The following is an 18,032-nucleotide window of genomic DNA, read 5'->3' on the forward strand; positions in this document are numbered from 1 at the left end:
CCTCCATGAACAGCATTGCACTGTGAGCCAGGCACATTGTGGAGCATTTTTGCTTTTATCCAACTATCACTTATTTGCCTCTGGATGCCAGACTTGAATGGCCTGAATTCATCTGACAACTCCTGTGTTCCTTTGTTTGTGACAAAGAGATGTTTGCAGACTTCTTTTAATAAGGACTCCATCTCCTATCTGATTGCCTCTCAATTTTTCGTTCAAAAGTTCTCTGTAAATCTATGAAATATGGCTTGTTTTCTAACTTGCATGGTCCTAATTGTTTGTCTTGCTACAAAGGAGTTAATTTAAGGGCAGGATTTAAAAAGGGCCTTGGTGATGGCATTTATGAGCCATAATAATGATTGTAATTATCTACACTGAGGGGGATGTAAGCAGATTTCAGGCTTTACCTGCATATGGACTTGCTCCCACCACAACTATCTGCATCACTATAAAACTTGCCAGTATGAAGCGTTGATCATACATTTGGGCACTGTTAAATAATAGTAATGGTCCATTATGAAAGTTTTAGCTTCTTCTGAAACATTTAGTTGTAACATACTGATTAATGTGCATGTATGCTACTGCCTGCCACTGGATTGTATCAGAACTGTTCCTAGTCTGACATAAACATTAATACAAGTCTAGTTAAGAGATTTTTCTTTAGCTAAAACTTCAGGCCTGTGTTAAGAGAGCAGGAGGACTGGAGTTCTAGGCCTGCTGACTCTGTAGTCCCAAACAAATTGGTTTGTGGCACTGTGGCCGCTGGATCTCTTACCCAGTACGTCCCAGAGATGGGATACCAGCTTTGATGGACCACTGGCTTAATCTGATACAGTAAAGTCTGTTTCTAAGAAAGGTATTTTCAGTTTCAAAATTGAAATCAAGGATTTTTATTTCTATTTTCTAGATTTTAATATTAGCGTTTTCCATTATAAGGAAGAGATTCTGGGACTATGGTCGCCTTGCCTTGATTTCGGAAACTGAAAGGTAAAATGATGCACAGCCAAGTCCTCTTTGTTGAAACCTGTTGGATATAGAATTAAGTAAGATAAATGGGATTTTAGGTAACTGAACTTTGCGTAAATAAGGTGTTACTGTAATCATGTATTTTTCTTTACTTACTTTCCTGTTTAAAATTCTCTCCTGACTTCACTGTGTGAAACACACCTCTCCTTCCAACAGTCTCTCACTGTAGGACACTGTCAGTAAATAAAGCTGTGTGTTTACAGTTGTCATTAAGAATCTTTCTCACTTCTCATGGGTGAAGGAAGTGGCAGGAAGAAGAAAAAGCAATAGGCTGCTCAAGTCTGTTAACATGTCATCTGCACACTTACACTGTGTTTCTGTAGCAGAAGCACTAATAAGAATGCGAGCTATTACTTTTAGCTGGGTTCAAACCCAAGAGCTTCCCATGCTGACATAAAGGATGCAGCTCTTGACAGAACTTGTCCTGGCTCAAAGGACCTGATTCTGTATTCTTTGAAGTCAGTGAGAGCTTTGGCATTGATTTTAATGGAAGCTGTATTGATCTTATGATTTTAAATTTCTTGATGTCATTTTAGGACACTTAGAAACTAGTGATCTAACTATTCTTGGAAAGTGGGGTTAAACTTGAGCACTGTTGCATTTGTCCTTGAAAGCAGTGGTAGCATAATGTAACATACCCCCAAATGAATCTGTAGGAAGGGCATGTGCATTTTGTGTGTTTTAGTTATGAAATAATTTTGTTTTTCAAGAACAAACTGAAAACAGTAACTTCCTATTTTATTGAAGACACCAGACTCTCTAATGGCTCTTTGCAATGCTACAGGACAGAAGTGAGCTGGGTGGTAGAGCCCTGGGAGAGAGGTGAACCAGAGGAATTATTGTAATGCTGTAGGGGGAATCTGAGCTAAGAGGCTGAAACTGTTGTGGGGTAAAGGAGAGGAGATAGGGAGAGAAGATCAGCTTCTGTAATGTTGCAGTACAGGTCTGAGCTGAGGAGAAGAATGCAGGAGGAACTCCGGTAAAGCTGAAGCCTGAGTTTGTGCAGGGATGAAGCCTGCAGAATTGGTCCTACCAGGTTCCAAACTACCTGTTTTTTTTAAATTGTATTAACGTTAGTTCCCATGAAGTATTCCATCCTTTTTTTTTTTTTTTTTTTGTTCAGTTACATGCTCTTTTTCTTACAAAGCTCATACTTCCTCCTTTTTGAACACTGAATAAAAGGACAAGCTTTTGTAATTAAGTATAATTCTATATACTACAATATTGGAAAAAAGATAACTTTCTGTTCAAGTTGCCTCACATAATGACTTGAGAATTGTAAAAGCTGGTTTAAGAGCTAGTGAGTAACTGCAGCATTTCCATAGTCACTTAAATGTTTCTTTCTGTTTTAGTGAATCAAGATACCGCCCATTGTCTCTTTCCTCGTCGGTACATGATCCTGAATATGACAGTGTCAGTATTTGAATTGGATACATGAAGCATTTTGGTATATGTATGCATGTAAAAATGTGCAGGTACAATGGAATCTGCCATAATTCAGTCTTGCACCTAGCATAGATAACCAGACTCTGCTCAGGGGCAATCTCTACAACTCCAATTTAGGATGCAGTAACACATTATGAAAGGTGTGCTTATACTGGAACCTTTGATGGCTTTATGGCATCTTGTTTCCAGCCCTCTATAAACACAGTTATAAACCAACATCCTGTTGTCACTTAAAAATATTTTTTTTATTTTTGAGAGAGGAATAATAGTCTTAATATTTTGAAGAAATAAAATACTAATTTACACTTACACCGTATTTTTTATGTTCAAAGCTCTTGGCAAATGTTGCCTACTAATCCTCTCAACATACCTGGTGGTGTTATCCACGTTTTACAGAATGGGAAATTGGGGCACATATGGGAAAATCATGTAATAAGGCCATATATAGTTGGAGGCCAAGCTGGACAGAGAAGGAAAACAACTCTTAGGCCAAATTTTAGTTTGGCCTCATCTATGGCCGTTGATTTTGAGGGACTCTTTAAACAGCTATGATTCAAAGTGCCTCAGTCCTCCTATGTTTGGGTGCTGTCCAAGCAATGTTACTGTTTTAATGTTGTTTTAAAGATGCATCTGCTTAATTAAAAAAAAAAAAATCCCTGAAACTAAATCACTGTCTGAGCATCTTGCTATTAACTGAAGATTGCTCTTTAATATGTTTTATTTTAAATCTTTCTTCTGCTCTGGAGGAACTTTATCTTTTAAATTGTTAAATAAAGACATATTTCTCTAGCTTGGGAGTATTCTATTATGGAAAAGGCCTAGGGAACTTAATAGAAAAGAAGTTCTTTTCTGTAGCTTTTTGAACCCTAATATGGAATTTAATAGAGAATTATATCTCTTCTATAAAATTCTAAAGGATGGTTCAAAATCTTATATGAATAAGATGTAATTTTCTTTTACCTTCTTCATAGATGGTTAAGATAGAGGTCTTCAAAAAACTGGCTTCATCCCTATGAAATTATATAGGACTCTTCCATGTGGATTTTATTTAAAATTGTAAGGGACCTTTGAAAGGTCTTTACATTTTTTTTGTTTTGTTTTTGTTCTGAAACTACTAGTTAAATCCAGTTCTACTTATGGGGCTTGATCCTGAACTGAATTTAATGGGAACAGGATTGGGACTAACACCTATATATTTGTCTTAAAATCATATCTAAGATTTTGCACTTGTTTACTTATTTGAATATTCATCCCTTGGACTTTCTAATGTTTTGCTAATTGTAAACTGATTTTTGGGATGAGTTTACAGCATATGTTCTCTGTGTTTATAGACTATAAATGGCATATGATGCCCTGAAATTATCAAGACCAATTTAGCAGTTTTTTTTTAACCTAGTAAGAGATTAGTTTATATTAAACACTCCTATTAATTGTAAAGATTACAGACACTATTGTCTCTTGGAAGCAATCAACGTTTAGAAGCTAACATACTTTCTCTTTTTTTCTAGGGGTTTTGTTCCTGGATGACATCTGCCTTTCGAATGCAGTAAGTACATGAAGCAAAAACAGTAAGCCATGGTTTACTTTTTCTGATGTGTACATAATTTTAAAATAGGGAGACAGTTTCAAAGATGGAAAGTGATAGACTGTATCAAGGCATAATACGTAGGGATAGAACTGACAGTATATGAGCCCAAACTGGCTCCCATTGAAGTCTGGGAGCATGAGGTAGGTCTAGGATTGTAAGGTCCCATTCTTCAAAGAGAACCATGTAAGCAGACCCCCAGTAAAGCCAGTGGGGCTCTAAGCAGGCACAGAGGTCTGCCCACGAGGTTCTTCTTACAGAATTGGTGCTTCGGTAAAGAGGGAATGGGTCTATCCCTGGAACAGTTTCTCAGTACTTGAATATTAAAGATTTGATATTGGTTCTTCATACCTATCTGCCTAGGAAATCATAATTTTTTTTGGGGGGGGTCCTATTTGAGTAAACAGATCTTTTTAAGGAAATTGTTGAGGGTGGGTAATAGGGAATTCTCTGGGGCTCCTTTTCCATGTTGTCCTCCATCTTTCTCATTTATTCTCCCCCTCCCAAGAACCCATGTTGGGCTGATTTTTGTCCTCCTGACAGTAAATGTGGTTCCTTGCAAAGCCCTTCCGTGCCTTTCCTTAATTGGTTGGGAGTGGGTCTAAGACTAACCTGTAGTCACCTTCCTCCTCAGTCTTCCCTGGGGCAGAGTATACTTCTGCTGTAGGAGCCCCGTCCCAGATATTAAGGTCTAAGTTGAATTCAGTCTTGCAAAACTGGCATGGAAAAGCAACGTAGGTGCAAAATATGTTTATCCATCTTTTTCCAGGCTGATAATGAGAATTTTACTTGTCAAAAATATTGCCAGCCTGAAGGAACAGAATTTTGCTGACCTAGTTTCATTCTTTGTGTATTCCATACCCCAGATGGGTCAGTAGAAGGCAATCAAAATAAAATCCCTTCTTCCCCTTTGGTGGCACAAAGCATTTTTCTAGTTCTCTGTGTCTTTTGCTGTGTATTCAGTTGAAAATATACATGTGAATGTTGCTGTAAATACCTATTTGGATTTCAGAATAACCTGTCATTAGTGATTATGTATTAATATCAGCAGATTATTAAAGATCTTTTTAAGACTAAAATGTTACATTTCTTTTATTTGTTTGCAGTATTGTTGTAGCTGTGTTGGTCCCATGATATGAGACAGACAAGGTAGGTGAGGTAATATCTTGTATTGGACCAACTTTTATTGGTGGAAGGGTGTGCTATAAGATATTACCTCACCTACCTTGTTTCTCACATTTACAATAAACCACCCCATATTGGTCTTTCAGTTCTCAGAGTTTAGTAGAAGGTAGAGGTTATAGGGCATATTTAGAAGTCAGTATTTATAAGCACAATCCAACTGGTAAAGCATCCGGACTGACCTGCTGCCTTTTTGTCCATGGTGTAGCGACGAAGAGATTCGTGAGAAGTGTGGTGATGATGCCATGCACTACCTCGCCTTTCAGCACCACATCATTTGCCTGCTGGTTGCTGTCAGCATTTTGTCTGTTTGTATCATATTGCCTGTCAATCTTTCAGGTGACTTACTTGGTAAGAAAATCTTTTCATCTCCTGAAGACGGGTGTATTCTGTGTTACTGTCAGCTCTCAGGATACCTCCTATTGTGATAAACTGGATAAACGTAGTCCCCCAGTCTGCAGTGTAATACTATGCAGCTAGATGCATCTGGCAAAGGCCAGTGTCAGAAATAGGATGACAGACGACATGGTTTATTTCCCTGTTCTTGTGTAGCAATTCTATGTTTGTATGCCTCAACAAACATATTGTAATATGGGTGTGTTTGTGTGTGTGCATGCACACTACTGCCCTCCATTGGGTGGAGTTGGAATTGCTCAACTGTGTCAGGCCCTCTACTGCTGACAGAGATTCTCTTTTAGCTCAAGTGGCAGGGGGCCTGTCCTTTTTGGAATAGGAGGATCAAGTTCTGGTCATGCTGCTACATTAAGGTCTGAGTAGCCACAATGTGTAGCATACTAGCTGGACAAAAATTTGTCACTTTTGTATGTTCCTGGTGCTTTTTGCTCTGGTGGTTTAGAGAGTAGCTAACCTTGTGATGTGATTAAGTACTTTATCCAACCTGTGGTGGAAGGTCATGGGTAAGGCTACGTTTTAGTCACAGGTATTTTTAGTAAAAGTCATGGACAGGTCACGGGCTGTGAATTTTTGTCTATGACTTTTACTATATACTCCTGACTAAAACTTGGAGGGGGGGAGACCTGGGGGCGCCGAGGGTGCTTGGGGGGTGGGTACGAAGTCACGGCCTGGGTGGGCGACACCATGGGTGCAGGTTGATGGGGCTGAGGCAGGCTCCATACCCAGCTCCTACCTCCACATGTCTCCACTCCGCCCCAAATCCCGGTTCTTCAGCTCCCATTGATTGGGAACCGCGGCCAATGGGAGCTGGGGGGGTGGTGCCTGCGGGTGGAGGCAGCACATGGAGCTAGGGGAAGGGGAGTTCCTGTTGTCCTTCCAGGGAGCTCTCCCCTGCCCTGTACCCCAGTCCCCAGCCCTGAGCCTTCCCCCACACCCTAACTCCTGCTGCTGGAGGGCTGAGCGGCCCGAGACTGTCCCAGCAGCAGCCATTGCAACTGGCCCAGGGGCTGCCTGAGCTGCTCAGGCAGCTCCTGGGCCAGCCACACCAGGCTGCTACAGAAGTCCATGGAGGTCACGGAATGTCACAGAATCCATGATTTCTGTGACAAACACGGAGCCTTAGTCATGGGGTTGTATTTTTTGTATTCCAGAAATGCTGTTACTCTTTTTTTTCTTTCTTTTCCCTGACAAACCAGAGTTTCTTTGGATTGTCTACTTCCTTGTTATCACGATTAGCGATGCTGTCAGTACAGTTGTAGAAATAATAAGTTTCTGTAATTTGAACAAATATTTGAGGTAAAACATCAGTAAAGGTGGGAAATTGGACTAGTCCCCAACAGATTTTTTTTTTTTTTTTTTGCAAGCCTGTAGATATCCAACATCCAAATGTTAAAAAATTAGCTGCTGTTTCCCTTTGCAGGCTGAATGCAATATCTCTTCTTCTTCTTTTACTCCATTTTAAAATAAAACCATGGTTAGGCCAGCATTAAGTATCTGTCTTATTTTGAATATTTATTAACATTAAATGTGATGAACATTAACCATAAACATAAATACATTTCTTTTTGAAGTTTTATATTTTATTTCCTTACACTTTTCATATGAATGCTGCACCAGATAAATATACCATGTGTTGTCCTTTTTTTAGATAAAGATCCTTATAGTTTTGGGAGAACAACTATAGCAAATTTACAAACTGGGTAAGTAAACATTGGAAAGTATTAGATTATATTTTATATTTGCTAGAAATATTATGCCTTTCTGAGGCTTTCCTTGGTCCTAAAAATATTAATTACGTTTTACAACATGCATGGTGATGGTATTATTATTTATTGCTATTTTATGGGTGTGTAAACTGAAACAGAAGTTATGCGACTCACTTGAGGCTACATAGCAAGACAGTTAAGGTGCGGGAAAGAGAAACCTGGAGTCCTGGTTTCTACAATCTGCTTTTACTAGACCATATACTTCCCTTGAATAATAGATGTTGATGTAGCAATGTTGTTGGCAGAAATTTCCACACTAGAAGAGACTATACTTGTCAGTATTGTTTTGATCTCACAGTTTTAATCGAATGTATGGTTTAATTAATTAAAATTCTTTCTTACCCCAAACTTATGTGCCTGTCTCTCTTGAGAAGACTATTAAAATCAGTCATGCATTTGCAGAAATGCCATAAAAATAGTTGGATGACTAAACACATACATAATTCTATTATGTATTGATCTCATCTTAAAAAAAAATCCCATTTCTAAAATGTCCAGCTAGGGTAATTGACAACTTGTTATATTTTTTAAGCAACATAATACTTATAAATGGGTATTTAAAAAAGTTTAAAGTATAGAAATCTGTCTGTCTTATCCGTCTTGAAATAGAGGCTTTGAAACCCTATTTTAATTACTGATCCTATTACAGATAAGCAGATTGTTGACAATACACATTTTGTTATGTAAGTTTTGAAAGAGAGGCTGACAAACACAGACGGTAAGGGAGTTCAGCAGAGTTAAGGTTGCATATGCTGTTACGTTAGATATGTATATTATTATGTGTATTATTTTTTCACTTCATTCCATTTCACTCATCTTTCCTCAAATGGTCAGTTATTAACCTAATACAGACCATAAGTCATTCTGTTTCTCTCAATTCTTCTGGTCAACCAAAATCATGTTTTAGATTTGGGTAAGAATTGGGGCCATGGAGAATTCAGCTAGTTACTTAATGCAGTGAATTGTAATATCTACAGAAAAGTTATCTATAAATCAGATGTATGTTAAAGTGTGCCTATACACAGCTGGACAAGAAGGCATATGCTCAAAGGCTACCCAAAAAATGTGGAGCTCCTAGAATAGTTGCATTCTTTGGAGAGCTGCTGTTTCTAAATAATGGGCTGGTAAGTCACATGGTTAGATCAGATACCTGCATAGGCAAAACCACCCATCAGCCAATCAGAGACCAGTTTTCCTACCCTAATGCCTGATGAACTGTTGTATTCTTAATAGCATTTTAATAGGTACCCATGCAAATGTGGCTCTAAATTCCATTCACTGCTAATATTCTTAAATGTTATGTTCCACAGCAACAATCTTCTTTGGTTGCACACTGTTTTTGCTGTTGTTTACCTGATTTTGACTCTTGTCTTCATGAGACATCACACCATGTACATCAAGTATAAAGAGGAAAACACAGTAAGTTCATTTACTCAGAGAAATATGCAGCACGTTTGAAGGGGAAAATGCTGAAAAATCAAATACAAAAATACTTTCCCACTCTGCCAAAATGTCAATAGATGTGAATGAATCCATAAAAGGTAAACGCTCTAATATAATAGGTTCTAATCACAGCCAGAAAGACCAGGTAGAGTAAATCACAAGAGGAATAAAAACACACCTGAGATTTTGTTTTGGCCTGTTGCCAATATAGGGCCAAATTCAGAGCTGTTATAAGTGGATGCAACACCCACTGAAGTCAGAAGTTGGTCTTCTGTTTTCCATTCTGTTTGTTTATTTAGTAAAGATATTTTGATGTGCTGTGTCATAGTTTCCGCCCCCAGCCCATGTTCCTTTGGGCTCTCTTCCTTCTGGTTGTTGTGAGAAACTGAGAGTTTTTTTCTTCTACAGGTCAGGCGCACACTGTTTATAACTGGCCTTCCCAAAAATGCAGAGAAGGAGGCTATAGAAAACCACTTCATGTAAGGCAAGAACTAGTGTGTGTAGGGAAAGGGATTTAAAGCAATGTCATGGCAGTTTTAACTATCCAAACTAGACCTCTCCTTGTTTTTAAGCTATTTAAAACCTGAATTTCCATCTCTGGAAAAATTTTATTAATCTGTTTTTTTCAGATTCAGAGGATAGAATGCAAATTATCAGCTTTTCAAAGGGAAAAGAAAAGTTAGTTGTTTTTAATTTTAATGCCAAGGAAGTGGCTGCATATTCACACTAATTTTTTTCATGCTCTCACCCAGCCTTTGCTTGAAAGCAGAGCAGTTTGTGTCCTGTTAATCATAATCACTGTAAATTAAATTACAGCAACTGTTTCCCGTTCTCCCATATCTGTTTGTCAGGAGTTTGTGTTGGGAGCTAAATGATTGATTCTGACGTTAATTAGAAATCAGTGATAACCTTATGAGACATTCTCCATAGAGTCTACTCTCTTCTAACATGTCTCTCTTCCTTTTCAGTGCTGCGTATCCGACCTGTAAAGTGCTAGAGGTCCAGCTGTGTTATGATGTAGCTAGGCTTACCAGTTTGCACAATGAAAGGTTACCTGTGTTTATATTCTAGCTATGTTTATTATAGTTCTATAGAAACAATGCTAAGCTTTATTGAAAATATAGCAGAAAGCTTGTAGATGCCAGAGATGAACCTGACCAGGTGAATTCAGATCTGAATTTAAAGACTGTTCAGGGGCATTCAGAACTGGGAGTTTTGCTTCTGGTTTTGCATCTCCAGTAGGTGCTACATGCCTCACATGAATGAGTTGCGCTGACTTGGTGATTTGACACGGCAGTATAGTGATTGTCAAGATACGAAACCTTAGTTTTGAATTATTAACTTTGGGACTCTGGTTCCCAGCACAGTGAGGCTAGGCACACGCAGAAGGGGTTACACTCAGTAACAAAAGCCAGATTGTCCTCCGGACACCTTGGTTTTGTGGAAAGGTTCGCTGAGGTAGCCCTGGTCTGGAAGAGTGTAACGTTATTTAAACTTGTGTATACTGAAAACTCAATGGATCCAGCACTTTCAATGGATAAGCAGTGCTGAATCCATTGAAACTTGTAGCTGGGTGAGAAAACTAGAACAGAAGTCATACTGTTTTTTTTTGTTTTTTTTTTAAATAAAGCAAAAGGGGGGGGGGGGGAGGGGAAAAGCAACATCCTTGAAGTATCTTTCCAAAATCTGGCACATAGTTCAAGGCGAGACTTTGACTCTTGCCCTGCACCACAAAATTCTGTTGCTTGGTACTTAGTATTTTAAGAAGGAATTTGTTAAATACAGTGAACCCAGGGTAATCTATAGTGAATGTCCTGAGTGCAGTGCAGGCAGTTCTAGATTAGATCTGGTCTGGCATTCTAAATTAACCGTAATTCTGAAATAATTCTGAAAATAAGCACTAGTATTACTGAAGACGCTCTTATTTTAGTGAAAATAAAGAACTGAAGAGAACCCTGTTATTTGTACAAACGACGTAAAAGCAGCAGCCAGAATGTTTTATGTGGAGATTTTATTTATTTTTGGGGGGTGGGAGAAGGAAGAAGGGAGTGTAGGTTTATTCCTTGTCTTGTCTATTCATACAACGTTTCTTTATCAATCCTTGGGCTAACTTTGTTTCTCCCAGGATTATACTCTCCTTAGGTTTGTTATTGTGAATCTACTGTTCCATTGCAAAATCTTATATATGTATTTTTTTATCCAGAAAAAAGGCAGAAAAAAGTCTGATGTATTTTACGCACCTGCATGAGAAGAATGGCAGGCAGGTCCGAATCAACCCAAAGCCATTTGGTCAGTTCTGCTGTTGTGAAATCAGAGGATGTGAAAGGGTAAGGGATAGTTTCTATCACTGAGTTATTAGCCAGAACAATGTAAAACTGCAACAAAAACATGGCAAAGCTTACAGGAAACTTCCTGATTTGTGCAAAGAATTTATCATCCTCTTTGTTGCACGTTTCAATTTCTGCAACATCCGTCCTGGCAAGTGGCAACTAGAATTGCCAAGAACATTTGAAGTGTGGTCTTGCTGGTACCTCACTATAGTGCAAGAAAAACTTCCTGTTTTTATTCCACACCACAATGTGATTTGTAATCCATGGAATGGGAGGAGGGACTGCAGTTTGTGGAGCTTGTGTTTGATGAATGTATGAGCCATTTGGTATAGATTATGTAACAGGAATCAATTTTCCAACAGGTAGATGCTATAGATTACTATACCCAAGTGACAAATAAGCTGCTGGAGGAGTACTTGAAAGAGGAACAAACTGTTCATGATAGCCCACTGGGAATGGCTTTCGTAACATTCCAGGAGAAATCCATGGCAACATAGTAAGTTTTGTGTAGTATATCTTTTTGTTTTGTGAACACCATAGTTATGATTGAGCAAGCCCTTACTTGTGTAACTTGTACACCTAAGTCAGTTTCTCTTTCTTCATCCACTTTCTCAATTTGGTTTATTTTGCTAACTTGTATGCTTTCCCAGAGATGCACATAGTCCCCAGACTTTGAATTAGAAATCAGCGTAGCAAGGAACTGGATGGGTCTGGGACTTCATGGGATAAAGAGCCTTTCATCTAGTCTGAATTCCAATCTAAGTGAATCTTGGACCCAAATAGGTGGTTTATGAGAAATAAGTTACTGATCTCCGTTCATTTTCTAGTAAGCAGATGACCCAGTCACCAAACCACCATCACAGTAGTGCAAACTAGCACCCTTGTTAGTAGCTTCAACAAAGGAGAAGTCAGCAATTGAATTGGCCATAGACACCAAACTATCCTGTCTTTTGTAGGTACACCCTGCACACTAGGGGTGTGGAACATTGACAGGGTAGCATGGAGATTTTTGTGCTGGCTGTCTTACATCTGTTCTGTAGATAAATAGGACTTTAGTGAACTTTGCACCAATGCAGGGTGCTAAAGTATATATTTGTATAAATTTACATACATAGCAACTTTGCTTTCTTTTTAGTTATTAATATCTAGATTACTGGGATGATGAATAAACTCAATTCAGAGAGCCCTAAAGATACAGAAACGTACAATGGCCGGTGTTAAGCAAAAGGCTGAATATGATACTGTTAAGTAACGATGTTACTACTATTTGTGATGAAAGGAGAGAGGGTTACTTGACACAACTTCATGTTCTTTCAAAATCCCTTCTGTTTGCAGCACACTGCTCAACCCTCATAGTTCAGCTCTGCAACTTACATTTTCTAACTCAATATATGCTTGACGTTTACTATAGCTATAGATATTTATTGACCTGATCCTGGAAGTTGCTAAGCACCCTCAACTCCCATTGAGTTCAGTGGGAGTGATCATGCTCAGCATTGCTGAATTGGGTCATTGGTAGGGAAAATTAATTTAGTCCCATTGTTCTTAGTGGGCTATTAGCTGTCTACCTGTCTCTTATTAACAGGCTCTCGAAGAGGATTAAGGAAGGAGATCAAGGTCTTTATTTTATAAAAATTTGGTTCCTATAGGACCACAAAGCATTCTCTGTGGGCCCCTCAGCTTTGACATTCATGCCCCCTTTTGTCAAAATATCCATAATCTCTTGACTTTCAGGTCATGCTGTAAAGCTGGTCTTGAATGTGGGTTTGAAGAGGTGTAGGATGTGGGGTTTCTTGTGGGAATTTGAGGTGTCAGGGAGCTTGTACTTGAATTTCTGATTAGCGCTACCAAGAAGAACTGAAAAAGATGTTGCAGTCTGTTTGGTGGTTTCATTTAGTTTTGGGTCGATGCAATGGACTTTTTCTTCTGGAACCTGGGTTATATTATATGTGAATAAGAGTTCCACATCAAATGACCAGGCAGTTGAGTACCAATGGCAGTCACTGCTCCAGAGAAAACAGTAGTGGAATAGCAAAGGTGTTGCAAGCCAGGATTAAGATGCTTTGATTCATTTTAATGTGGAAGCTTCATCATCACGATGCTTGGGCATCACATACTGAGGATACTAAATTTTACTTCAGATGATGCTTGCATTGTTAAAACGAGAACAAGAGCAGTCACTAATTAAATATCTTTTGCTGCAGGATGTGGAAGTTTTATGGCAATACTATTATTGCCGTAAGGAAAAAATCCCTCTTTCCCTAGTTGATATTTGTATATGTTTCAGAGTAGCAGCCATGTTAGTCTGTATCCGCAAAAAGAACAGGAGTACTTGTGGCACCTTAGAGACTATCAAATTTATTAGAGCATAAGCTTTCGTGGGCTACAGCCCACTTCATCGGATGCATAGAATGGAACATCTAGTAAGAAGGGGTGTGTGTGTGTGTGTGTGTGTGTGTGTATATATATATATTATACACACACACACAGAGATAAGTTGGAAGTTGCCATACAAACTGTGAGCATCTAATTAGTTAAGATGAGCTATTATCAGCAGGAGAAAAAACCTTTTGTAGTGATAATCAAGATGACCCATTTAGACAGTTGGGTCATTCCACATATTGAATCTATTTCCCTAAATTAAGTATCCTCACACCTTCTTGTCAACTGTCTAAATGGGCCATCTTGATTATCACTACAAAAGGTTTTTTCTCCTGCTGATAATAGCTCATCTTAACTAATTAGATGCTCACAGTTTGTATGGCAACTTCCAACTTATCTCTGTGTGTGTGTGTGTGTGTGTGTGGATATAGATATTTTCTTAATAGATGTTCCATTCTATGCATCCGATGAAGTGGGCTGTAGCCCACGAAAGCTTATGCTCTAATAAATTTGTTAGTCTCTAAGGTGCCACAAGTTCTCCTTTTCTTTTTGTTTAAATGATGACTATTATATGTATGTGTGACATGATGGTGAAGTCCAAAATACTGTCTCAAGAGGGTGTGATAAAAGCCTTTCCCTTTAGTGGCAATGTCCCTGCTTAAACATGTGACATTTCCAGCTGTAAAACTACATTGTTTTTTCTTTATTGCAGTATTCTGAAAGACTTCAATGCCTGCAAATGCCAGAGTTTTAAATGTAAAGGGGAACCTCAACCATCAGCCTACAGCAAAGAACTCTGCACTTTAAACTGGAATGTTACATATGCCACCTATCCAGAGAATATTTGTTGGTAAAATTCTTGATCACTTTACATCAATTTATAATCCAGAATATAAATTTGGAGTTAGAGGGGTTGGGTTATTTTTCTCCCCAGAAGAAAATTATTTTTTGCCCAGATATTGAGAATTTGAACCATTGTCACACTGAACACTTGTGGTTTCGTGGGTTGAACACAACACTGGGAGTCGGGATATCTGGGTCCTGTTGCCAGCTCTAACACTGAAATGCTTAGTTGACCTAGGCAAGTCATTTATGACCTGATATTTTTCAGAGGTTGTGCGTACTCATATCTTCTATTGACTTCAGGGACAATTGAAATCAATGGGAGCTGTGGTCACTCAGCATCTCTGAAAATCGTCCCCTTAACACCTGTGCCTCAGCTTTTTCATATGGAAAATGGGGATAATACATACCTGTTTTTGTGAGATGTGTGGATGAAAAAGCCCTGTATTAGTGCTAAGTATTATAAAAGTATCTGACTTCTAGTATTAGCTGCCACATTTTAGCAATAGCTGAACCCACTGTATACTGAAACATTCTTTTAGAATCTTATTGCTATCAGTAAATTTCCCAGGCACTATGTGCCACTTGTGGGGCGGGGGGGAGTTGAAAATAAGCAAACGGTGCTGAATTGCTTTTTCTTCCCTTCCTGTCATATTCAAAAGCTAGAGCAGTACACCAAAGATCAGTGAAATCTTTCCAGTTACCGTGCAAGTGGCTTGCATGTGATGTAGCCTTACTCATAATGCAGGTTACAGATTTTTTCACGGAGGTCATGGAATCCGTGACTTCCAGTGACCTCTGTGAATTCAGCCCCAGCTCATGAGTGGCAGGGGGGGACCACACAGCTGTCTGCGGGGTGTGGGGACCCCACAGTTGAGCTCTCCATTTTGTCAAGAAAATTTTTAGTAAAAGCCACGGACAGGTCAAGGGCTTCCCTGAATTTTTCTTTATTGTCCGTGGCTTTAACTAAAAATATCCTTGACAAAATCTTAACTTTAATTATGAGACACTGATTTTTTGTGACTTCCTCACTGTCCACCACAAAATCACAGGGAGTTTTCGATAACATATTTATTCATAATACTGTAGAAGTGTTGAACCATGATTCATTGCAAAATATCCTTATTAAATACAGTAGTCTGCTCCCTTTTAACTTGTGATTCTTTTCAATGTTAGAATCCTCTTTAATATTGGAGCATCCATTTAAAAATGCAGTGTTGTTCCATCTGACTTTTGGTACTCCAGAGGTTTATTTTCTCCATAACTGCAGTTCTACCATCAGGATAAAATACAGATTCTAGCTTCTTATAATTTAACGGTGTAGTTTGTACCTTTTATTTTTGAAACCATGGTACCTTGACCTGTGAATTACACAATTCTGGTAAGCTACGGTGAGCAGGGTCAGGTTTAGTCAGTACTTGGATTGGAGACCCCCAAGGAATGCCTCAGTACTGCAGATAGTTACACTGCTGGTTAAGTAGGTGACATTCTTCCCTCTGAGTCAGCAGTAGTGATGTTGGTGGGAAGCACTCACATAGCTAGGGCCCTACCAAATTCACGGCCATGAAAAACGCATGATGAACCATGAAATCTGGTCTCTCCCCCGTGAAACTGTATTATACAGGGTAAAAGCACACAAAAGACCAGATTTCACGGGGGGAGACCAGCATTTCTCAAATTGGGGTCTGACCCAAAAGGGAGTTGCATGGGGGTTGCAAGGTTATTTTAGCGGGGCTCGCAGTATTGCCACTCTTAATTCTGTGCTGACTTCAGAGCTGGGTAGCTGGAGAGCAGCAGCTGGTGGCCTGGTGCCCAGCTCTGAAAGCAGCACCCCACAAGCAGCAGCACAGAAGTAAGGATGGCAATAGCCTTACTCCTGCGCTGCTGCCATCAGAGCTGGGTGGCCGGAGAGTGGCAGCTGTTGACTGAGGGCCAAGCTCTACAGGGAGCAGTGCAGAACTAAGGGTGGCAATACCATACCAGGCCATCCTTATTTCTGTGCTGCTGCTGCTGGCAGTGGCTCTGCCTTCAGAGCTGGGCTCCCGGCCAGCAGCCACCGCTCTCCAGCTGCCCAGCATCACCACCACCACCAGCAGTAGCAGCTCAGAAGTAAGGGTAGCAGTACCATGACCCCCCCCCCCCCACGACTCCTTTTGGGTCAGGATTCCTACAGTTACAACACTGTGAAATTTCAGATTTAAACAACTGAAATCATGAAATTTAAGATTTTACAAATCCTGTGACTGTGATATTGACCAAAATGGGCCGTGAATTTGGTAGGGCCCTACACCTAGCATTTCAGAAAGAAAACCCCTAACACCATTGTGAGGTAGGGAGGTATTTTCCTAGAAGGACAGGATGAGGCACAGAGGTCAAGTACTTACTCATGTCTGTACAGTGAGTCATTGTTGGAGCTGAGACTAGAACTCAGGTGTTCCAGTCTCCCAGACCTCTGTTCGAGAATCATAGAATATCAGGGTTGGAAGGGACCTCAGGAGGTCATCGAGTCCAACCCCCTGCTCAAAGCAGGACCGATCCCCAATTAAATCATCCCAGCCAGGGCTTTGTCAAGCCTGACCTTAAAAACTTTCTAAGGAAGGAGATTCCACCACCTCTAACCACTAGACAATGCTACTGTGACTGACTTCAGACATGGTGTTGCATGTGCCATGTTAGGTAATACATAAAACTAAGCTCTCAACTTTTATAGTCATTACAGAGCCACAATTTCTAGATCAGATTCCAGAATTATTCTGCCTACTCAAATTCCTCCTGGCATTTGTCACTTCTTGTGTTAAACTCCCTGTGTATTGTAGCTGTGTTCTGGCAAACAGCAATACCATTTCATCCCAGAGGTGGTTGCATTTTAGTGGTGGGCTAAGTGATTCTCAAGTGCTGAAAGGCTTTCTAATTCTGTTTTATTTTGGTGAAAGTGCACTTTACTTCATCATTCAAGGAAAAGGGGCTACCGTTTTTCCTTCCCACCTCCATTCCTCCACCACATTACCAATTATGTTTCTTTAACACTTTAGGCTTTTCTTAGCTGATGCCATGTTTACTTTTCTGTTGTTTAAAATACAAACATAAGTCAAACTACAAAAGCTATATCTTATGGCAAGGAAAGAAATGACTTTTGGAGAGACCATAGGGCAAGAATGGATTTTACTTTTAGTTGGTGTTCATGCTATAAAATAGAAAAACTTAGGACATTTAAGACATTACCAGTTATCTACTGAGTTGCTTATATGGCCCCATCACCATAGCAGCTGAGCATCTTAAAGACACTTAGACATCGCTATTGGTACTTGACCGGTGGTCCCGATGGGCCTGCTGTTTAGAATTCCTAAAAACTCTGCAATACTTCAAACATGAATACCTCATTTATTGTCTTCAGCTAGATGTTCTGTTGCAAATTGTTGTAAGGAACTGATCCTTCAGTGATATCAATTTGGTTTTATAAAACCTGGAGAAAATTCCATCTATTAAAACACCCCAAAGAAAGCCCAAACTGGAAAAGGTTTTTAATTTGGCTTCATTTTATTGATTACATAGGGATAAAAAGTGACTCTCCAGCAGTCCAGCTGATGCAATTATGCTAATTTTTCATTTACTAATTAA

General features: G+C 39.4%; 1 protein-coding gene across 1 annotated transcript in view; it reads left to right on the plus strand.

Moving 5' to 3' along the window:
- The window catches only part of TMEM63A (transmembrane protein 63A), a 39,009-nt gene that overhangs the window by 9,783 nt on the left and 11,194 nt on the right, over window positions 1–18,032 (plus strand). Inside the window, exons 4-14 of the mRNA XM_074949173.1 lie at window positions 905–984; window positions 2,376–2,436; window positions 3,978–4,015; window positions 5,445–5,587; window positions 7,299–7,350; window positions 8,727–8,835; window positions 9,268–9,338; window positions 9,828–9,908; window positions 11,063–11,186; window positions 11,552–11,685; window positions 14,284–14,421. Of these exons, the coding sequence (XP_074805274.1) occupies window positions 905–984; window positions 2,376–2,436; window positions 3,978–4,015; window positions 5,445–5,587; window positions 7,299–7,350; window positions 8,727–8,835; window positions 9,268–9,338; window positions 9,828–9,908; window positions 11,063–11,186; window positions 11,552–11,685; window positions 14,284–14,421 (1,031 nt within the window). The remainder of the gene's footprint in view (window positions 1–904; window positions 985–2,375; window positions 2,437–3,977; window positions 4,016–5,444; window positions 5,588–7,298; window positions 7,351–8,726; window positions 8,836–9,267; window positions 9,339–9,827; window positions 9,909–11,062; window positions 11,187–11,551; window positions 11,686–14,283; window positions 14,422–18,032) is intronic.

Source organism: Natator depressus, chromosome 3, assembly GCF_965152275.1.
Source record: "Natator depressus isolate rNatDep1 chromosome 3, rNatDep2.hap1, whole genome shotgun sequence".
NCBI classification, from domain to species: Eukaryota; Metazoa; Chordata; order Testudines; family Cheloniidae; genus Natator; species Natator depressus.